General features: G+C 42.8%; 1 protein-coding gene across 2 annotated transcripts in view; it reads right to left on the reverse strand.

The window, feature by feature from the left end:
* znf236 (zinc finger protein 236) overlaps positions 1 to 23,143 on the reverse strand; it is a 73,996-nt gene that overhangs the window by 28,669 nt on the left and 22,184 nt on the right. The window contains exons 13-26 of one of the 2 annotated variants that reach the window (XM_075464959.1): positions 22,503 to 22,763; positions 22,109 to 22,335; positions 20,023 to 20,124; positions 18,726 to 18,868; positions 18,240 to 18,343; positions 16,360 to 16,511; positions 15,728 to 15,904; positions 14,503 to 14,815; positions 13,379 to 13,482; positions 12,463 to 12,906; positions 11,487 to 11,632; positions 7,417 to 7,648; positions 7,129 to 7,320; positions 5,034 to 5,192 (exon numbers count right to left, since the gene is read on the reverse strand). In XM_075464959.1, coding sequence (XP_075321074.1) covers positions 5,034 to 5,192; positions 7,129 to 7,320; positions 7,417 to 7,648; positions 11,487 to 11,632; positions 12,463 to 12,906; positions 13,379 to 13,482; positions 14,503 to 14,815; positions 15,728 to 15,904; positions 16,360 to 16,511; positions 18,240 to 18,343; positions 18,726 to 18,868; positions 20,023 to 20,124; positions 22,109 to 22,335; positions 22,503 to 22,763 — 2,756 coding nt within the window. Of the gene's footprint in view, positions 1 to 5,033; positions 5,193 to 7,128; positions 7,321 to 7,416; positions 7,649 to 11,486; positions 11,633 to 12,462; positions 12,907 to 13,378; positions 13,483 to 14,502; positions 14,816 to 15,727; positions 15,905 to 16,359; positions 16,512 to 18,239; positions 18,344 to 18,725; positions 18,869 to 20,022; positions 20,125 to 22,102; positions 22,336 to 22,502; positions 22,764 to 23,143 lie in introns of both variants that reach the window. The other variant, XM_075464958.1, reaches the window with a different exon arrangement.

Genomic DNA, 23,143 nt, shown 5'->3' on the forward strand with positions numbered 1-23,143 from the left:
CCCGACTTTTTTCACCCTACTTTTTTTAACCCGACTGTTTTATCCCGATTGTTTTATCCCGACTGTTTTAACCCGACTGTTTTAACCCGACTGTTTTAACCCGACTGTTTTATCCCGACTTTTTTAACACGACTGTTTTCACCTGACTGTTTTATCCCGACTGTTTTATCCCGATTGTTTTATCCCGACTGTTTTAACCCGACTTTTTTAACCCGACTTTTTTAACCCGACTTTTTTAACCCGACTGTTTTTATCCCGACTGTTTTATCCCGACTTTTTTAACCCGACTGTTTTAACACGACTGTTTTCACCTGACTGTTTTATCCCGACTGTTTTATCCCGACTGTTTTATCCCGACTTTTTTAACCCGACTGTTTTAACCCGACTGTTTTATCCCGACTGTTTTATCCCGACTTCTTTAACCCGACTGTTTTAACCCGACTGTTTTATCCCGACTTTTTTAACCCGACTGTTTTAACCCGACTGTTTTATCCCGACTTTTTTAACCCGACTGTTTTAACCCGACTGTTTTATCCCGACTTTTTTAACCCGACTTTTTTAACCCGACTGTTTTAACCCGACTTTTTTCATCGACTGTTTTATCCCGACTTTTTTCACCCGACTTTTTTAACCCGACTGTTTTAACACAACTGTTTTAACCCGACTTTTTTCACCCTACTTTTTTTAACCCGACTGTTTTATCCCGATTGTTTTATCCCGACTGTTTTAACCCGACTGTTTTAACCCGACTGTTTTAACCCGACTTTTTTAACTCGACTGTTTTAACCCGACTTTTTTCACCCTACTTTTTTTAACCCGACTGTTTTATCCCGATTGTTTTATCCCGACTGTTTTAACCCGACTGTTTTAACCCGACTGTTTTAACCCGACTGTTTTATCCCGACTTTTTTAACACGACTGTTTTCACCTGACTGTTTTATCCCGACTGTTTTATCCCGATTGTTTTATCCCGACTGTTTTAACCCGACTTTTTTAACCCGACTTTTTTAACCCGACTTTTTTAACCCGACTGTTTTTATCCCGACTGTTTTATCCCGACTTTTTTAACCCGACTGTTTTAACACGACTGTTTTCACCTGACTGTTTTATCCCGACTGTTTTATCCCGACTGTTTTATCCCGACTTTTTTAACCCGACTGTTTTAAACCGACTGTTTTATCCCGACTTTTTTAACCCGACTTTTTTAACCCGACTGTTTTAACCCGACTGTTTTAACCCGACTGTTTTCACCTGACTGTTTTATCCCGACTGTTTTATCCCGACTGTTTTATCCCGACTTTTTTAACCCGACTGTTTTAACCCGACTGTTTTAACCCGACTTTTTTCACCTGACTGTTTTATCCCGACTTTTTTAACCCGACTGTTTTATCCCGACTTTTTTAACCCGACTTTTTTAACTCGACTGTTTTAACCCGACTTTTTTCACCCTACTTTTTTTAACCCGACTGTTTTATCCCGATTGTTTTATCCCGACTGTTTTAACTCGACTGTTTTAACCCGACTTTTTTCACCCTACTTTTTTTAACCCGACTGTTTTATCCCGATTGTTTTATCCCGACTGTTTTAACCCGACTGTTTTAACCCGACTGTTTTAACCCGACTTTTTTAACTCGACTGTTTTAACCCGACTTTTTTCACCCTACTTTTTTTAACCCGACTGTTTTATCCCGATTGTTTTATCCCGACTGTTTTAACCCGACTGTTTTAACCCGACTGTTTTAACCCGACTGTTTTATCCCGACTTTTTTAACACGACTGTTTTCACCTGACTGTTTTATCCCGACTGTTTTATCCCGATTGTTTTATCCCGACTGTTTTAACCCGACTTTTTTAACCCGACTTTTTTAACCCGACTGTTTTTATCCCGACTGTTTTATCCCGACTTTTTTAACCCGACTGTTTTAACACGACTGTTTTCACCTGACTGTTTTATCCCGACTGTTTTATCCCGACTGTTTTATCCCGACTTTTTTAACCCGACTGTTTTAACCCGACTGTTTTATCCCGACTGTTTTATCCCGACTTCTTTAACCCGACTGTTTTAACCCGACTGTTTTATCCCGACTTTTTTAACCCGACTGTTTTAACCCGACTGTTTTATCCCGACTTTTTTAACCCGACTGTTTTAACCCGACTGTTTTATCCCGACTTTTTTAACCCGACTTTTTTAACCCGACTGTTTTAACCCGACTTTTTTCATCGACTGTTTTATCCCGACTTTTTTCACCCGACTTTTTTAACCCGACTGTTTTAACACAACTGTTTTAACCCGACTTTTTTATCCCGACTTTTTTTATCCCGACTGTTTTAACCCGACTTTTTTATCCCGACTGTTTTAACTCCACTTTTTTAACCCCACTTTTTTTATCCCGACTTTTTTCACCAGACTTTTTTAACCCGACTGTTTTATCCCGACTGTTTTAACCCGACTGTTTTAACCCGACTTTTTTCACCAGACTTTTTTAACCCGAGATTTTAAGTCCATCCGAATCAATCAAGCTCAGGGGACAGAGCAGAGGGGCCCGATGTCCGCCCGCGGTGCGACTGCAGAAGGCCGGCCCTGTGATCAGGTCATCCCAACAGCTGGAGTCACCGAGTGAAGTGACCAAAACAGCCAATGAAAGCCATTTGTAACGAGTTATAACGGAATGATGTATTTAACCCGACTTTTTTCATCTGACTGTTTAATCCCGACTTTTTTCACCCGACTTTTTTAACCCGACTGTTTTAACCCGACTTTTTTCATCGACTGTTTTATCCCGACTTTTTTCACCCGACTTTTTTAACCCGACTGTTTTAACACGACTGTTTTAACCCGACTTTTTTATCCCGACTTTTTTTATCCCGACTTTTTTAACCCGACTGTTTTATCCCGACTGTTTTAACCCGACTGTTTTAACCCGACTTTTTTCACCAGACTTTTTTAACCCGAGATTTTAAGTCCATCCGAATCAATCAAGCTCAGGGGACAGAGCAGAGGGGCCCGATGTCCGCCCGCGGTGCGACTGCAGAAGGCCGGCCCTGTGATCAGGTCATCCCAACAGCTGGAGTCACCGAGTGAAGTGACCAAAACAGCCAATGAAAGCCATTTGTAACGAGTTATAACGGAATGATGTATTTGGAGACATGAGGTGTTCATAGAAGTAAATGTTTAAACATCCATGCCATTCTCTACCAATTATTCTTATCATCAAATCCTTTGCATCATATCCTAACAAGGCTGCAACAGCCGCTGCGTTTAGGGATGTAGGGCTTGTTTTTTTTCCAACTGCATGCGTCTGCAACCCAATGGTCATCAAAGCTCTTTGGGTGTTCTGCTCTAAACTAATCCTGGACATTGGGGAGCCTCTGTCCTGACAGTGGTGAATAACACTTTGATTTGAATTCAGCAAACAAGCCAAAAAAACAAAACAAAGTATCACTTATCTGTCAAAATGCAGGTAAACCCTATTTGCATACAGAGTGACAGAAAGACTTCGCTTTAATCAACAAAGGGAGAGATGCTCGACGTATCTCTGAGAAGCAGTGGGGATATTTTTCACTTGAGTTGACAGAGAAAGGGAATTGAAAGAGGTAGAGTTAAGAATAGAAATTTGATTATGTCTGAACAAGCAAGTCAGTCAAAGGAATATATCAAGAAGCTGACAATGAAAATGGAATTTGCTTCCATCGCACCCCAAAACGCCCCAAGTGCCATACCGTAGACAGGACTGCACATATACAAACCCAAGCCAGAACTACTTGGAATAGTATGAAAAATGCACAAAGATGCCGTGATTTTCATGTTTAACTTCACTTCTTTGCAGACAGCATGAACCCAAGGTGTTTTTTTTCCATGTCAACTTTAATACATTTGTTCACATACGTCCATTTTTGTATTTCAGAGCCACAACATTCTGAAAAAGATGCTGAAAATGCTGAAACTAGAAAGTTTTCACTGTTTCAGAGTGAAAGCGTAGAGATTATCTCTGTCTATTATGCACTGCACTGCAGCAAAATGCAAATCCCTTTTAATCTTCCTTTGAAGAAAATTGTTTTTATGAAAAAAAACAAAAAAAAAAAAAACATTTGTGGACAATCCAAAGATCCTCTGCCAATCTTTGCTCCTCAAAGGCTTTCATGGATGCTGCTTTCACCAGTTGGAGTCACCTGTTTGGAATAACTTTTTTATTTCATTTCTAAGTTTGAAGCAGCAGGTTTGACAAATTCAATCATTATTATCCCCCCCCCCCTCACTGTGGGAGCTTTAAAAAGTCTCCCTGGCAGTTATTGCAACCTCCCACATAGACTCTGATGACTTTGTGGTGGGGGCACAGGCCTCAGCGTGCTATTTAATGAAAAGGGCATTGATTGGCAAACTATTTGAGCCTCTCCATCAATCCAAGGACCTGCCACTGGCTCTGAGGGCCAGGTAGGGTCCATTTGAACCCTTGGAAGAATCAAGGTTAAAGGGATAGTTCGCCCAAGGTTAAAGGGATAGTTCGCCTCTTTTGACATGAAGCTGTATGACATCCCATACTAGCAATATTATTACTGCAAAAGTCAGACCTCACAATCGTTTGGCGCTATTTTCTCTCCCGTAGTATCGCTCCGTATTTACCACCTGCCGACAGCCGCACCTGTTACGGTGTTTACTGCAGGGTTTACCACACTGAAAGATATTGTGTTGAAACTTAAAAAAAAAAAATTATTAATTTGCCATTAAAACCAACAAGAGGTGCAGTGGTATAAATGAATAATGTACGGCTGAACTGAGGAGGTTTGTTGCTTCCGTGCGCATTTCAGAGACCTTTCACGGAGCATATTTGCATCAACCTAATTTGTTGGGAAAAAAAAAAAAAAAAGAATCTGCTCGTCAGGATGTTGCTGTTGCATGAAGACTCGACAGCTGTTTGAAGGACTCAGCGGCCAAACAAAGCACGTCATCAGAATCTAAGGTAGGGTAAGGTGAAACCTTCGCAAACGAGGAGATGTTTGGTTCCAAAGAAATACAAAACACTCATAGTGCTAACCTGCCATTCCAGTGTTGGAGGGGCTCTGAGGTAGAAGGTGGTCATTAGTGATGGTCAGGGTTGCGTTGGTGGGCTGGCTGCTGAGCGGTGATGCCAGCCTGATGCTGCCGGTCATCTCTGCACCATTCGGATTGTTATGCTGGGGGAGCAAGTCTTGACCTGCAAAAAGAGATTCAGGAAAAAAAAAACATATATTTCAGGAGTAATTCAAAAGGCTGTCAAGTGCGGCCAAAACTGTGTACGATTTTCAGTTCATTTCTAAGTTTTTGCTCAAAATGAACATATAATAAGAGCCAAAGTCATTAAAAGTCCACAAAAAGTATTTTCATTCATCTCGTTTATGAAGTAATGAGTGTTGGGAAGTTAATTATCGACCAGTAATACTGAAATCTAGTTGTGAGAATATGAGCTCTAATTATTCACGATCATATCGCTATCAAATCCCAACACTCTGATACCTGGCAGTATAGGGATGAATGAATCCAAACAGATAACAATGTGATAACGTTTACTCCATGTTTTCTTAATAATGGCCCATTATTACAAAATGGATTTGCTACCAAGCCTTTTAAATGACATGAAAACGCGTGGTGCTGCATTGCACCATTGTGAGCTTATAAATTAAATTAACCTGCTTCCTAAAGCCTTACACTGAAGAATTCCAATTAAAAATCTGAACTCTTTAATGGAAGATTTCAGAGGAAATGCATCATCCTGCCCTGTTGTCCAAGGAGGGATGATTTATTTTTGATATAGTGGGCTCAGTTTCCTCTACACTGTGGATGCAGCATATATCCCCAGCTGACATATGAGACTGTGGAAGGAGGTAACGCAGGGGTGCAAACAGAGGTATGGTCAAAAAGGAGTGAGATTATCGAAGCCCACGACCCCGCAGGAATTATCATATAATTACATTTTGCCACCACCTCTGCCATCCAGGGCTCACCCTATTCACACAAAAATGTTCTTTATATGAAAATACACTGTCCCAGTTCCTTGGAAATTCTTAAAAGTAAAGAATACTGAGACAACGCTGGAAACATTTGGCATGTCCCCTTTTTTCCATTTTTTTGAAAAAGTCTGACATTTTGAATATGACTCAAAACACACAAGTTCCACAATATCACACCATTAACAACCTCAGTTCACTCTCATAGACTTTTATATCACCACAACTTTCTTTAGCACACCGAGAAACAACAGAAAAATAGCCTCAGAGCAGCTAAAAAGACAAGTTTCTCACCGTTGCTCTCTGTATTTCAAATTACGCCAATATCGGAGCTTGCAGCGGCTCTACAGGTGACAGGTGAGTGTTAGCCTGTGAGACACAGAGCTAGCAATAGCATGGACGACGGTAAGCGTTAACAAGCCTTTACTTTGATAACTGACTCGTCTTACCGACGTACTTGTCTCCAGACTTCCAATCGGTAGCCTATGTGCTCTGACTTTCTGGGGATTTTTCTCCTTTTTCTGTCATTTTCACAAGTAGCTGCGCTTTACTTCTCTGGTTAAGGTCAGAAAATAACGTAAAAATCGTGCGCCTGCAGTTCACCTGGCTGTTGAGGCACTCCCCACGTGGGGTCATACGAACTGTGCAGTGCATTCAAATGCAACAGGCACATTAAACTTTACCGATGCAAACATAAAATAAATACTCTCCCGCTTCTTTTATTGGTCTCTATGTCAGTCCAGAGAAATTCGGGCTGAACTCTGATGAAATTATAATCAGACATTACAACAACACCCCCCACCCCCTAAAAAAAAAACTCATCGGATCTGCACGATTCACACAAGTCCCCCAGACAGCTGTGAAAAAGGCGGCATCCGCCAAAAGGCGCGCCGTTTGCCCCCCTGATGTTGTATCAGCTATAATCTCCAATACTGCAGCCTGAAAGCATCATCAAAGGGTAAGAAAGGGGAAACGTTAGTTAGGGAAAAGTCTTTTCTTTCCACTGCCTGCTAGTGTGTTTGTCTGGGTGAGGAATCAATAAACATACCCATCCCTGAGAGAGTTTTACCCTTTCTGTTTGTTTTTATTGATGATTTGCTGCAGAACTCTTGCGCCTGCAGCCAACTTGCATCCAGCTGTCCATACCTGATATGGTGAGGGTGATCTCCTGAGGGTTTCCCGCGGCCGTGCTGGAACCCGCAGACGAAGCGTGGGCCTGGACCTGGGCGAGAGCTTGTGTCAGGCTGGAATTGTTGATGGTCAGAGTAATCTCCTGACTGCCGCTACCCCCCGACACCAGCCCAGAGCTGCCCATGACATGATTTAGGTCTTGAGAGCCTGTACAACACACAGTCGGGCATAGATCAATTTCAGAGGTTGTTTTTTCTCTATCTCTCTTTTTTTTCCTCTCCAAACAAAGGATTTATCACAGACCCGCAGCATCCTGCTCTGTCAGTCCAGCCATTGAGACCTGCGGGGCTGTGATGGTGGACGGCTGCAGGGTAAGGCTGGTCAGGGGGTGGATGACGACGTTGGCAGACACCGAGGCGTCCGCCGTAGACATGAGCTGGCTGCCAGAGTGGGACACCAGGCCCGTGTCCACGCTCAGGGGTTGAGGGAGGAGATTGTTCTGCTGTAAGGTATGCTGGAGGAGGGCATGGTCAATCTGCAAGGGAAAGTGGTACATCAGACAAAAATGACAGAGGGAAAAATGAGGTGGACGTTAGTGTGGCAGATCCTCTGCCTTTAGTCCCTTTTGGGGTGCTAAAGCATTATGTTTCTGGTCTTATCCATCCGTACTGTGAAACGCTTTTCCCACCTCAGAATTTATCACCAATAAACTCCAGTGAAGTGGCATTAGCAGCCAGAAATACTCATGCAAATACAAACATGGCAGAGACAGTAAGTTGGCTCCAAACATCTATGCATGAAATCTGCACAATATCTTTTAATTTATCTAGACTGTTGCTTATTTTTAAATTCATTTAAATGATTTTATTTGTTTCTCTTTATATTCTTTTATGTATTTTTAATGCTTCTTCCACTCCCTGGTGCAATGCTTTTATTTGATGTAAAGCACTTTGAATTGTTTTGTACATGAAATGTGCTATACAAATAAATTTGATTTGATGATGTTTGACGCAGCGTGCTTTAGATCCTGAGCGCTTCCTTCCCTTCTTCCCCAATCTTCTTCCCTCACTGTCTTGTCTCATCGTTACCCAATCACAGTATTCTTGCTCTTGTCTGTTTAGTGTATTTTTAGACGTTTTTCCAGCAACATCGACTCTGACCTCTCTCTGTTCCTTCGTGAGTGACTGTGCTTTGCATCTTGAGGCAAACCTTCTGTACTGGCATAGGTTAAGGCTCCTCGTGGTTATAGACGATGACATGTAAAGTTGCTCAAAACCGTTTGCGACTCATTAATGCACATCTTCTTTATAAGAGTGCACCGAACTGTTGTCTTTGTCATTCCTAAAGCTCCTTGCACCGTCTGTTGCATGGTAGCTCTACAAACAAACAATATGGAAGTGTGTAAAGGGCTATGTTGAACCAAGCTTAGGTTTAAATGGTGTAGCTACGGACGGACTATTAACTATCCAATGCAAGGTGTATTAAGTTTTTATCAGATAAAGCCACTGTCATTATCATGCTTTATGAGTTTAAGAAGGAGAATCTTTTGTTAAATCCTTTTTGTCGAGCTTTACCGCTCATTTGGTTAAGTGCACATACACTCACTAGTAACCACCCTGCATCCAATCTAGGCAGTGGGATGGTTTAGATCAGTGGAATTCAACTAAAAGTCACCGAGGTCCGGTTACTAAAATTTTCGCAAAGGCAAAAGGTCCAACTTGTGTCTTATAGCCTACCCCCCTATGTCCACATTTTTCTATGACTTCAACAATATTTTTGTCAATTTTCCACGCAGGAAACTTCTAACAGAGTGCGCTTATATAGGTAACAATCACCATACATAAAAGTAGTTCCAGGCAAATGAACGTGAGGCCTTTATTTCAAATTAAAGCAAACAGAAACCTCTGAATAAAATAAGTAACAAAAGTGCAAACAGAGACTCAAATAACCTTTTTCCGTAAAAAATTTAAGGGCTCAGCACAGAGCTCCTTCTTATCTTTGTGAAATAAATCTCACGTAGATTTAAAGCTGGGCATTATCAGTAACACCTGTACACTCCTCAGTGGCCTGTTCTCTGAATAGCTGCATCAAGCTGTGCCAGTGCATCCTCTGCTAATGTTTCGGATTTTCTGGTTGCAGCAGACATCGGGATTTGTTTGAGTGTTTCACACATCTTTCCTTTTTGTTTTCCTTCTTATAAAGTCTCATTAGCGGCGTTTAAGCACTCCTTCACAACCGTCCCATCACTAATTGTTTTTTACATAAGCAGCGCACGCTGTTTAGAGTCGCTACCGTTGGAAAAAAAGCACTCCATAAAAATGATCTATTCTCGTGAGCTTATCCGGACAGAACCGTCACAAATGGCGGACCTCAGTCCGGATCCGGGGATTTGGTGATGCCTGGTCTAGACGAACCATCATTAGCAAACACAACCGCTGTGGCAATGCAGCCACAAAAAGTGTTGAATGTAATTTCTGGTTGTGTAAATTAAAAGTGTGAGTGAAATGTCATTCATTAAGATTCTGAAAAGAATCTGAAAACTCGCTCTGTCTGCAGTAACTGTCTGCCCGTACAGTCTAACTGCCGGAGAGAAAGACACGTGCTGTGTCCTCGTCAGTGCTCCAAGCTGGTCACTTTGATTGGCCAGGGATCTCACATTACCAATGATGATGAACGAAGGAAATGATCTAAATTTCCTCCTCCTTGCTCTACATATTTCTCACACCCTGCATCCAGGATGCCTCCTCTTCAACATGTCTGAATTTGAGGTCTTATTCCTGGCATAATACCCAGTAGTATGATGACACTTTTATCTTATTTTATCTTATTCGATTTTATTGTATTTTATTGCTTTCACTGATCTTTTATTGTTTTTACTTATTCTTCTCTTTATTTATTACCTGCTGTAAAACACTTTGGTACATCGTAAGGATGGTCTGTAAAGGGCTGTATAAATAAAGTACATTTACATTATTTGGGCTTTGGAATGTTCAGTCAATCAACAACTTTCCTGTTGGCACAGTAACACATAAGATATTCCGATCAGCACAGGATCCAACCCAGCGTGAAAAAAATGGGCAAATAATATTTAAACTCATCTTTGAGTAATTCAAATTAAATCCTTATTAATTCATGTGGTTCTCCACCATGACAAAGCGAAAACAAATGTTGTAGTAATTAGTAACTGAATTATGAATGCGAAACTAAAAGTTTTCGGATTGGGAAGTTGAAGATTATTTGAAAGAATCTTCCTGAACGATTGGTGACAGGGCCTAAAGGCTGAGTTATACTTCTTTTAACTGCCCTTGCGCTTGGGTCTTGCGCTTGTGTTAATGGCTCGAGACGTTTATGCTTCATTTAGCTTTGCCGGCGCTTGCGTGTGCTGCGTGGCGATTCACCGCCAGGACAGTAGGTGGAGTAGCGGTTTTTTTGTGTAGATTGGAGAACCCTACAAAACAGCAACCATCAGTGCGGCAATTCCAACAATCAGACCTTCAAACAGGAGCCATCTGTCAATAAAATGAACACCCCAACGGGAATGAGCTAAAATCCACCTGAATGACTCTCGGACCATGAGAAGTCAAATCCTAATGAAATAAACACTGAACTATTTGTGCTCAAATCCCCGACTTGCCAAGAGATTAATAATGCAGAAACGTACAAGGCAAACAGAGCAAGCCTGAGTGAAAGCCATTTTCCAGAAGGCACAGAAGGGTTTCAAGCTGAGAGGAAAATGTGCTTTAAGCAAGCACAAAACAAAGACTTTAAATGCTAATGTGAATGGAATAGTTCATTCATTTTCATAATACAATTAGAAAAGCCTTCTGAAACCACTTTTTGCATGCCACAGTGAAGCTCGTGTTTGGAATAAATTAAAAACAGAATCCATTTTAATATGATTCGAACATAAAATGTGAAAAAAACATTTAAACTGCCTTTTTAGCTTGGAGCTTCCATGTTTAACGGCCACAGTAAAGGTAAGGCGGCACGATCTTTCCACAGAAAGTACTTGCTTTGTATCATTTTTGGCTATTATTTAGATTCAAATAGTGATTTATGACTATGGAACTATTAGTTTCCTATCAGGTGTGTATCTTTCCTTTATCAGACACTTCGACAAGCATCTAGAAATACGTTATTACACCGAACGGTTCAGTTGTGTTCAGTTCAGTTCAATTTGATGAAGTTTGACACATTCTGGTTTCTTACAAATTAAGGCCGATTTTTCTACATCATCATCGCTGGTTTGCCGGTTTGCCTTCTCTAACATAAAGGGTTTGGTCATGACGCATTAATTTAAACCCACAACAAAGAGACAATCTTCCGGCCGATCTTAGGTGAGAACACAATGTTCAGTAGCAGGTGTGCGTCACCTGTAGTGTGATGTTGTTGATGTTGCTTGTGTCGATGCCCGAGATCTGGACGTTGGGGCACACCAGGTTGGCTGGTGTTAGCTGTAAGTGGATGCCATCCAATGTTGTTAGGCCGTCCGGAAGAGACACGGTCAGGTCTCCTGCAGCTGCAACACACACACACACACACACACACACACACACACACACACACACACACACACACACACACACACACACACAGACTTATTTGAGTTGTTGAGCATTAATGTTTAATTGTTGGGCTCTTAACCATCAAGGTAATAGAAGGGCAACAGGTACAGCAATTTCTGCATCTGAATTCTCTCAAAAAAGGAAAAACAGAGGGAGGCTGAGTGACTTTTATCATATCATATCATTATAAGCTTAACTCTTGACATAACATTTCTGAATATCCTCTTTGAATGGCATTTAGACGTGCAGGGAAACCGCTGAGAGTGTGGAAGTGCCTGCTGCAGAAACTTAAAAGCCCGTCTTTGGTGCCCGGGAGCGTTAGCTCTCTCAGCTGAGTACAAACATCACAAGCAATGTTTGGAGGCGCATGACGGCAGGTTTGTCCTGAAAATGATCAAAAGCTCTGCAGTGGTTTGAGGAAATGTGGTGCACAGAAGGTGGCTCATGATGATAAAGCGTCTTCATGCCCCCGGCAGTGGCCTTATGAGGCTATGACATACATCTTTTTGCTGATGCTGCCACAAAAGCTAAGAATAGTGATGTTGATGATCCCTGCAGTGTTAAATAAAAGTTAGTGCATTTATCGGCAGACTGACATTATGATCAGATAATAAAACAGGTGCCTCACTTTTACTGTTCCAGATCACCTCCTCCTCTGAAAGTGATGCTTCTGACTGTATTATCTGTGAGTTAATAAAATATCCTAAAAATAAAATAATCCTTCCACTGCTCTGCAAACCAATTCCTTTGCTGCATGTGTTTGTATGTCATCAACAGTCCCTACCTGACATGGAGGCGGGCAGTATGGCTTGACCTACAAGTCCTGGTTGCATCAAATTCTGGTCAAACTGCCCCGCCAGGACTTGATTGGCTGGGAGGTAAATGCTGGGGTCAGAGTTGGAGGTTTGAAATAGACACACGGGATGAAGAGCCTCTGAAGAGGTCGGCTGCTGTCCTTGACCTGAAGCCACAGCCTGCCCGGTGCCCGGGTCTGGATTCTGTCTGGCGTGACTGGCGGACGAGGAGGAGCGCTTGGATTTGCGGCTGTCGCTGTTAGGGCGGAGGTGACACTGGATGTGGGTTTTGCGGTGGCCTGAAGTTCTGAAGCGGAGCTCGCAGAAGGGGCATTTGAAGGGCTTGGAGCCGGTGTGGAGGCGCATGTGCACCTTCAGGCTGCCCTTTGTGGAGAAGGAGGTGTTGCACATGTGACAGCTGAACAGCTTCTGACCTGCAAAGACAGCAAGAGTGTTATCCACCTTCTCCTGAATATCAACTGCTGTTCTACCTCATCTAAAGACTCTAAGACTTTGCTATCCAGTTTTCAGGGACCCTTTCCATTTCCTGCCTCATATCCATCTGTTAAGAAAGCAGCAGCATAAGTTTTATGATTGTCACAAACATCAAGCAGCTCTGAAATAACCCTTAGAATGCTTTTTGAATGAGAGTCCATTGGAGACAGAGATACTCTACAGTGAGCAGTGTGTTACTATCACAGATTCAGCAGCTACTGATCAGGACTGCAATAATGTGTAACACATCAGGCCATGAAAATAAAGCTGAGGGAGAAACTCGCTTTCTGTTGTGTTGGGGGCAGAAGCTCTCCCTTCGCAATTCCACTTCCTAAGGATGCTCGTAAGCAGGTAAAAAAAACAAAAAACTCGACTCCATCAAACAACATCCTCCTGTTGTAAGGACCTAACCTGTATGTGTTTTCACGTGGCAGTCCAGAGTTGATTTTACTGTGAAACTCTTCCCACATTCGTCACATTTGTAGGGTCTTTCGCCCGTGTGAATCCTGATGTGCCTGTGAATGGGAATCAAAACGTGGAAAAAGCACAAAGGACAAGTGAGGGGTTTAAAATGGACCCAAGGAGTGAAAAGTGAGTGCAGGTCGAAATACTTTCAAAGAGAATAATAAATGAGGCGAGTTCATGGAAGAAAAAGAAAAACAGAAACACAACAATTGAATAATTCTGAAAGAAGATTGGACTCATCCAACAACGTTTACAGTCCCTGAGGGGAATGAAAACCCAGATTCGTTTTCACCACTACATATATAAAACCATTCCTAGACTCACACTCAATGTTTTCACAGTCTTTCAAAGCCATTAACTGAATGTTACAACAGGTAACAGGGAAATGTGACCACGTGCGATGTTCACAGACTTCTGTCATTTCTCATTTTCGTCATTTTTTGAGAGTAATTACAAATTCTGACACATAACAGCTTCTTCAAATTGCACTGGGAAATTGAACGACTCAGTAAAGCCATGATTTGTATTCAGCCGGTGTTTGATTTGATGTACATGTGGAATTCTAAATCATTCCTACAAAACACTGGTCAAACGCAAATAGCTGGAAGAAGAAAAAAAAAAAGCAATATGAGCCCCTACTTCTTGAGGATACATGCTAAATCGACAGGAATGGTGGACTATGAAGCGGGTTCAACACAGACAGAGTCTGCTCTTTGTTTGCCCAGGCTTCCCCCCTCAGCCCCTGTTTTAAGGGTTATTTGACACGTCTTCCGAACAGACGCCTCATTCATTACAGCAGGTTGTTTGACTAAATAATATGACAATGGTGCGCTGAGCCCCAAGTTGTACTTTTCCAATGTTTTTTCTCTGTGCACTTGCTACATTCAAACAGTTGGAAGCACACAGAACAGCTCAATTTCACTGAGAAACGGATGAAGAAGGCGTTATAATTTTGTGAAATGAGTTAAACGTTCGTGTCGACTTCATTCAGCTGCAAACCATAAACAACTCGCTCTGTTTAAGCTAAGAAATCTCTCCTCAGTCTTTCAACAAGCAGATGCAGCATTTACCTGACAAGGTCACTGGGCTTCTTGAAGCTCTTAGGGCAGTAATTGCAGCAGTTGGAAAACTTGGGTTCCGTTTCCAGCTCCACGGCCTTGTCTTTGATCTCGCTGATCCGATCCCTCTCGGCCGCTGACTGGGCCAGGATCCGCTCCGACACCGAGGCCTCCTCGCCGGGATCTTTGGCCAGCTCGGCTGCCTGCTCCTCGGTGAAAGTGATTATCTCCAAACCCCTCCTCTTTGCTGCTTTTTGTTCACTGTCCTCTTCGTCGTCGTCGTCGTCCTCTTCTTCTTCCCCATCTTGACTATCCAGACCTATAACTGTGATAACAAGCCTCTGTTATTCCACATCGCTGTGTGTCCTCGAGTTACACTCAACGCCAGGCGGCTGAAGCCGAGGCAAAATGTAGGGAAATATTGTGAGTGGGAGTGAAAATGTAAATGTTAATCAGAACTCTGAACATGTATACTCATTTGGGCCAGGATACACACCCATAATCGCCCCTTTTCACAGTGGTCACACCTTTTAGGCGTAAAATAAAGGATAATACAATTAAAATAAAGCCCTTTTCAGCTGTATGAAAAAGTGTCTATGATTCAACAAATTGTTAGGAAGAATATCGGGGCATCCGTCAGTGAGCTGAATCTCCCTTCACACACACACAAGCACCGCTTGTCATTAAAACCGCTGGCTCCTTAATGTGTCGGTGTCATGTGTGAACCCTTATTTGAACATCCGAGGATATTTGAAGTCAAATTTATGTGAAAGATGATATGTATACAGTGGCCTCAGCAGAACTTTTAAAGTCGCACACTGTTAGATCATAATGAATGAGCCCCGGAGTGAAAGAAAGGCAACGACCAGCGCTCAGCGTGTGGTCGTTGCTCAGCGGCTCCGGATGACGCCTTCAGTAGGCAGGTCACAAAAAGCTGTTATCAAGGCAAAACGTGGCTGCTGCGAAGAATTTCAATTTTTTTCTTTGTTTGCATTTTGGTCCTCCAAACATACTTCTCTCTGTATTAAGAGAGCTGACATCTTCACAATTGTTCTACAAGGTAAAGAACAGCAGAACAATGAAGAGCTGTTAAAAGAGTGCATGTCCAAACTTCACCTGACACCGCACAGCTCTGCGAGCATGAATATATGTTCACGGAGAACTTAAAAACCTGGGATTTTTTTGTGTTGAAAGGTAACAACTCTGATGAAAGTGTCCCCAACTGACCCATACTTACTTTGTTCCTCCACGCCGTGCTCCTTCTTCATGTGCCTTTTGCACAGCAGAGTGGTCCGGAAGCTCTCGTTGCACACGGGGCATTTGAAAGACTTGATGTGGATGATCATGTGGCGGCTCAGGCTTCCATTGGTGGTGAACGAGGCGTCGCAAACGTCGCACTTAAAGGGCTTCACTCCTGTCGGGGAGAGGAAAGAGGAGCCGTTTCACAGGATGTCTGCAGCGTTTCCACAAAGGGTTCGGTGTAACGGCCTTTAAGAAAAAGCAACTGAAAGACACCCAAAGACTCAAAGTTTGCATTAAAAAAACTGTTTAACCTTGCAGTCTCATTCTGCCAAAGCAAGTCCCAAAAATTAATTTTCAATGCGGCCTTTTCCGTATCTCTAACTATGTAAGTTTTGCTTTCACCCCATTTTACCACAGATTTTTAATTACAGAGCACACCGTAACAGCAGCGCAGACTCTGAGAGATAAAGTAGAAAGTAGTCAGAAAAGAAAAGCCGGAGAAACATTCAGATTAAATATATTTGAAATATTAAAATAATGTGGAATTTACGACTGTGTGTAGGAATGCATGTGATGAGGGAGATATTTTTCTGAGTGCCTGCAGACACTGACACAAAGAGAGCTCACCTGTATGAGTATTCAGATGGGACTTCAGCACTCCGGCTGACACAAAGGCTCGTCCACAGAGGTGACACCTGTATGGTTTTTCCCCCGTGTGGGATCGGATGTGCTGCTTCAGGTGGCTCGACTTTTTGAAACCTTTATCACACCAGCTGCACCTGAAGAGGGGGGGGGGGTTACAACATTAAGAGAGATTGTTACTTCGTATTAGAGGCTTACAGTAGGAGCTTAGCAAAGCTGCTTCTTAAGCACCGCTCAGCACCGGCGACGTGCATCTTGTCCCCGGAGCAGCAGGCAGGTGAACTAAAGGCTTTGTATCCTGTTTGATTTGCCACTTGTGCAGATTTGCACCAGCCAGCTGAGACATTTTAAACGTTTTAGAAATTCTTGCCTAAAGCAAGATGTTGAGGAAAAACGCCAAGTGTTGGAGTTCCAAATGAATAATGCTGAACTGATGGGGTAAGCAGTTAAACTGAGAAAAAAAGAGGAGGAGGGGGGGTTGTTATGGTTTTGTCAAGAGAGCAAAAATCATTTTCACGTCTGTACATAAAATAAATGGACAATTTTCTATTCTAAGGTTTTACATGTCAGGCAGTGTTTCCCACACATAGACTAATTTGTGGCGGTGCGCCACAGATTCAACACCGGCCGCCACATATTGTGTTTCGTTATTATTATTTTTTTTAACGCTATTTAAAAAATACTCGTATTCGTTAAGCTGCATTTCCTTTCCTTTCACGCGTCTCTCTCGCATAGCCTACTCACACAGCACAGCCCCTCCCCTCCGTGCACACCGCGTGTGTCTCCATCAGCGAGATCATCCCTGGAAGCCTGGAAGCTTGCTAGCTTCAGCGTCGCGTTAGATTAGCTCAACCGAAAGAAGACGGCTGGCGAAATTCAGGAAAGGTTGGTATCACGTGCACCTTTATAAAATCACACATTAAAAAGTCCTATAAAAATATTTTATATTTTGAATACAATGTTGTCCCGTCCCGACCCGACCCATAACAAACAAGCGATTACGCCTTCTTTATAAAGTTAACAAGTAGCAAGTTTGCCGTAAAAAAAAAAAAAAAAAAAATGTAGTTGGGTTGTCGAGGTCAATACACTACCAGCCGTGAATCAAATAAAGTAGGTTTTTTAAACTAACACTGAATGTTTGCTGCTTCAATCCAGATGAGTATTGACAAATCCCCCCCCCCCCCCCCCGTGGCCCACCACCACACATTGCCTTCACATCTGTGGGAAACACTGTGCACATGTTATCGTTTTATTCCCAGGCCCTCAGTTTTCTCAGGGTTGGAATGAGAACATTAAGTGTCAAAAAGATGAAAAAACATCTATGAGTGTGGGGGCCTAACAGTGCAAGTCTCAATATTTAGACACTGTTTAGATATACTGTGAAGTCCTCTTAACCAGTGGCCACCCAGGGAATCACTTAATCACTTATTGGAATTTGCAAAACTGTTCTCATAGAGCTCCGAGAGCAGATTTCTGCTTCAACAATGCCATTCTTGAGCTCCTCTATCTGGATGAAAAGCACTTCTGTGAAAACCAGGTTCTGCTCATCACACAGCAGCATCAAGCCAAGGCGAGGTGTGTTGAGTACTGAGGAACAAACCTTCCCTGACTTTGTGCGGACAAAGTGAAATTCTACATGAGTTGAGGGGGGAAAAAGCAGAAAGCACCTTTGAGAAATGCAAGAAAGGTGACAAGAGGCAGACGAGAGGAGTACGGATGCTGCAAGTACGAGCCGGAGGGATTTTACAAGGCTTGGAAATAGAACAGCGGAGTGGCGATAATCATTTCCACACACGCTGCGAAGGCACCGACACAGGAACACGCAAACAAACAAAAAATATATTTAAAAAAAAACAGAAACAAACCTGTAGGCCCTCTTGGTATTGTCTTCACTGTCTTCCTGGTAGTCCGGCGCTTCCGTGGTCAGCTGGAGATCGTTCTGACTGCTCTGCTGGAGAAGTCCATTCGTCTTGACATAAAGCAGATAAATGTAAAACATGAAGGATCACATTTCCTGTACATGGAAAATTGCCGTTGTAATCAATTTTTATTTCCTTGAAACATATCCTTTTTTTCTTTGTATTGAAAATGATGACATGATAGTCACAATATGTCAGGTTTGAAAGGTAAAGGAAACATACAGTGTCCTCCATAAGGTTCGGGTCACATGGTGGAACTGAAATATACGAAGATGACTTTAAGTTAAACTCTGGAACGTGCACTTTAATCATGTCTGAATTGTTCGATCCAGAAGTTTACACTGAGGGGGGGGGGGGGGGGGGCTTATCCCAAGCATTAAGCAGGGCACTGTAAGTGGGTTCAGGTATAAAGCTGGTGGACCTGGAACTCACCACCTCGGCACTGGGAACATGAAGCAGGTTTGGGGGGTGGTAGCTGGAGGACAGGGCCTGAGACTCCAGGGTGCTGGAATCCTGCAGCTGCTGCACGGTGGAGAACTGCGACTGATTGTAGCTCGTTTCAGTGATGGTGAAACCTGCAGGGAGCACAGAAGAAAGAAAGAAAGAAAGAAAGAAAGAAAGAAAGAAAGAAAGAAAGAAAGAAAGAAAACAGCTTCTTGAATCCTTTCATTCAAACGTTCTAACCTTGACAAATAACAATACTGACTCTATATAGAAATATTTGAAAGGCAGAAAGAAAACCTGAAGATTATAATCTGCAAAGAAAACAAAAAACAGATACATCAATGCCCGACTGAATACTTAGAATGAAGTCAGATCAAGGACATTTTGATAACACTACTAAAGTGAGCCAGCCTCATCTATAAAACTGAAAAGACTTTGCGATTCTGTTTTTGATTATTCAGTCTGAATGGAAGACAGGCTGCTTACTTCGGAATGTTTCTTCTCCACTTCTGAATAATCTTAAGCTTTTGAAGGGCTGCTAATTTCGAAACAGAATCCCAGTGTGAGAACTTCAAATGAAGCGGGCGCCTGTGGATTTGGGCACGAGTCGGTTCACCCAATGAGATTCTGAGATAAGCAAGTAAACAATACTGGGTTTCCACGAGAGGCCCCCGGCGGATCGGTGTCAGCAGTCGAAGCCCGGCCATCACAATACATGCTATCGCTTCAGTTCCTACTGCACACTTCTGGGGGGATCAAGTTCAAGAGCCCTCTTGTCCAGACACATGAAATTTGTGCTCTTCAATGACAATCAAAGCCCCGAGGCATCCTGCGTGAAGTGATACCCCTGCTCCGTCAGAAATAAAGGTGAGAACATGTCCTGTGAGAGACAGATAAGACAGATCCGCTTCCCACAGAAACAACAACAGTCCGTCAGCCTGGTGGGAACTCTGGTGAGCTTGTCAGGAGGAATGAGAGCACTACACTACAAAACCATCATGTACAGAGATTTCATACTTGCTTTTTTCTTTGTCACAAAACACAAACACAAACACACACACACACACACACACACACACACACACACACACACACACACACACACACACACACACACACACACACACACACACACACACACACACACACACACACACACACACACACACACACACAGACTTTACTGTCTTGTTAAGCATAACAGACAATATAAAGTCTGGGAACCGTTTGAGTGGGAAGCAGAAATGGTAAAGTGGTGATACTGGAGCGGCCTTTGTGTTTGTACCTTGGGTTAGAGCTTGCTGGTCAAACGCGGGCTGAGGAAGCGCTGGCGTCTCAAACTGGCTGATGTTCTGAGGTAAAGCATGTTGTGAAGTCACATACGCGTCTGTCAGTGCAAAGAAAAACATGCAAAGCCACAGGTTACACTCATTCCATTAGTTGGGTTGATACGGCGACATATTTATGCTTAAATGTTAGACTTTGAGTGTAGCTGAGCAGCAGATTATTCAAAGAAAAATCAACCATTTCAACAGGTCCACGTGGCGTCTTTTTATACGCTAGAAGCCATATGTTGAGTAAAATAAGTAGCCAAAACTGCAGCTTCGCCTTGGAACTGAAGAGTACCAATGGCGATGTCAAAAGCACGGATTCAGACAGCCGGGGTTTTCAAGAATTAGGTTAGCAACTTGTTGCGAGTTGATTGGGTAACAGAGCCAAACTATAGAGTGAAGAAAGAGTGCGTTTAATCAAACAGAGATGGGTTTTTAATGGTGTAATCTAACTAACATCATAGCTGAACTGTGTGTGTTGTGAGAGTTGTTTTGAAAAGACAAACAGAATTGAAGTCTTTGGACACGGAACTCAAGAATTACAAGCAGGTCCAGCTCACTGCAAATGGCAAAGCTTTTGGCAGGCCTGCTCGACTCTCCCACTAAATGGTGGCAGAGATCTACAAAGACTATCCTTACAATATGTGCTGTCTAAGGGAGACGCATTCCATCCTAACAAGTTCCCTTGAGAAACTATTGTGGAAGGACATGGCATTTACTGTCTTTGCTTAGTGCCGTCCGAGGGGATTGGGATTGTTTTCAAACACACGGATGCGATCCAAAAAGCTTTTACTTCATGCATCACACGTGTTTCTGGGTGAAATACGACCCAGTGCTGGGCAAAGTCTGCAGCCACCCCCTCGTGTCTTTATATGTTGAAGCATAGGTGAAACACGAGCAAGCCGAAATGACAACACAGTAAATAAGACCAATTCTACGAAGCTGGAACGTTAATATGCGATATGAGCATTTTTATTCTTCAACACAGCCTGAACCCTCTCAGATAACCCTCTTCTGAAAGGGAGCCGCGTTATTTTTTGTTTTGTTTTGAAGCAACTAAAGAGACTGAAACAAACTGTGTGTCTTTGTGAATTTTTAGTGAGTTTTCTAAAGGTACAGTTGAGTGATGACTGAATCAAAGTGTTTTTTGTTTTTTTTTTCTGCTAAAAAAGGAGTCCAAAGAAAAACACATAAAAATCTTCAGAAAGTCTGGAGAACTATTGCTCAGGACCGCTGTAAAAGACTAGAAAGTCTGGCTCCTTGGAGGCAAACTATAAAGAAATGATGGATGGCTCATGAGTTCTGCTCAGTACTGAATATCATTCCAATGAAACTGGAGAGCTGCAGTCACCGAAACACAAGCTTAGCTTGCTCCTTGAAGTTTATGTGTGTAACATTTTGCAGGATAGGTTTAAAGTTTGGAGGATCTTTTTGCTAAAATCTGATAAATTCAATCGGTGAAATTGCTTGTTGTGTTTTTGTGACCTCAACAAGCAATTTATAGCTACAGACAGTGAGGAAAGGCCTCATGGTTTGGCATTTTGCAACGCCACACTAGTTCAGAAAGGAGAACGCTGGCTCTGATGATGGCCTTTTGCAGCTTCTCTTTCCCACTTGGGAGGGGTGTGTGAGGCAAAGGGAAACTCTACACTGCTCTTCAAACAAAAGTTGATTCCGAACCAGCAACAAGAAGTTCGTTAAAAGAAACCCTGGAGTTTGAAGAGGTCATCTGAGGTGATCCAGTTGGCTTAGGCCAGTGTTGACCTTCTCATAGCAGAGAGATTACATGCCATTCTCTTACTGTCCTTGAAGTGCTGGAGCTTCAGACGCTGCGTGCTTGGCCATATCTTTTAAACCAAGTGTTTGTTGCACAGAGGTTAATCCCACTGCAGAGTGGTTTGAGAGGCTTCCACTACTTTTTGACAATAAAAAGTCACAGATACTCAACTTTCTTCAACCAGTTTGAACCGTTCTTAGAGGCTTCACAACAGTAAAGTGATATAATATGGTCAAAGTACTTTAGTTCGCTCGTACCTTCACCTTGTACGAGTGGTTGATCAGTTAGGGGGGCGTCCAGTGTCACTTGCTGGTCTCCATTAACTACCTCCGTCTGGCCCAGTCCCAGCATGCCTTGCTGCTCTGCAGCGGTAGCAGCATTTTGCTGGAGAGACTCTGTCTCCATTTCCACTGGCATATCATGGGCCACAGCTCCTGCTGCTAAGGGGTCTTCTGCTGACTGGGGTTGTAGCTGCTGGGCCAGTTCATACCTGGTTTGACATGAAAGTGGAACAAAAGTCAGGGCCAAAGAATGACCTTTTTGATTCACGACTTTTTAGCACAACAATAATTCTCCAAAGCACATCGATTGCAAAAATAAAAAATAAAACAGAGAAAAGAAGGAGATCACGCGCGAACACTTGGTGAGAGTTCAAACCTGTGCGTCTTCATGTGCTTCCTGCAGTTGGGGGACGACTTGAACGTTTTCTGGCAGTAGGGGCACATGTAAGGTCGAAGGTCGCTGTGAGTGGTCATGTGGCGCCGCAGGCTGCCGCTGGTGGTGAAGGTTGTGTCGCAGATCAGACACTTGTATGCCTTAAGGCCCGAGTGTGTCCGGATGTGGGCTTTGAGGACTCCAGAGGAGGCAAAACCACGACTGCACTGCACGCACTTGTACGGCCTTTCTCCTGTATGTGATCTGGAAGAATAAAAGAGGATTTAAAAAAAAAAAAAACACGGTGTGAGGACGCAATCAAGCATCAGGCGAAGACGTGCTGCTTTAAAAAAAAGAAGAAAAAGAAGAAACGTGTAAGTATAAGCAAATGGAAAACTACAGGGCCTCTTTGGTAAATCTAAACCTGAATGCTGACTAGATGAAGGCACTGCAGGGGTGAAAGTGCCATTATTTAGACTGACCCATAAATATGAAAATCATCCCAAAATGCAGCCTGTCATAAAGAAAGGCGAGAAAGCTTAACAGACATGCACTGATTAGCGCACTATTTTGCTTAGTGTCACTATTTGAATGTCATATTTCATCCATCAGGGGCATTTAAAAGTTATCTCGACTACGTCCTT

The sequence above is a fragment of the Odontesthes bonariensis genome, chromosome 5 (assembly GCF_027942865.1).
Source record: "Odontesthes bonariensis isolate fOdoBon6 chromosome 5, fOdoBon6.hap1, whole genome shotgun sequence".
NCBI classification, from domain to species: Eukaryota; Metazoa; Chordata; class Actinopteri; order Atheriniformes; family Atherinopsidae; genus Odontesthes; species Odontesthes bonariensis.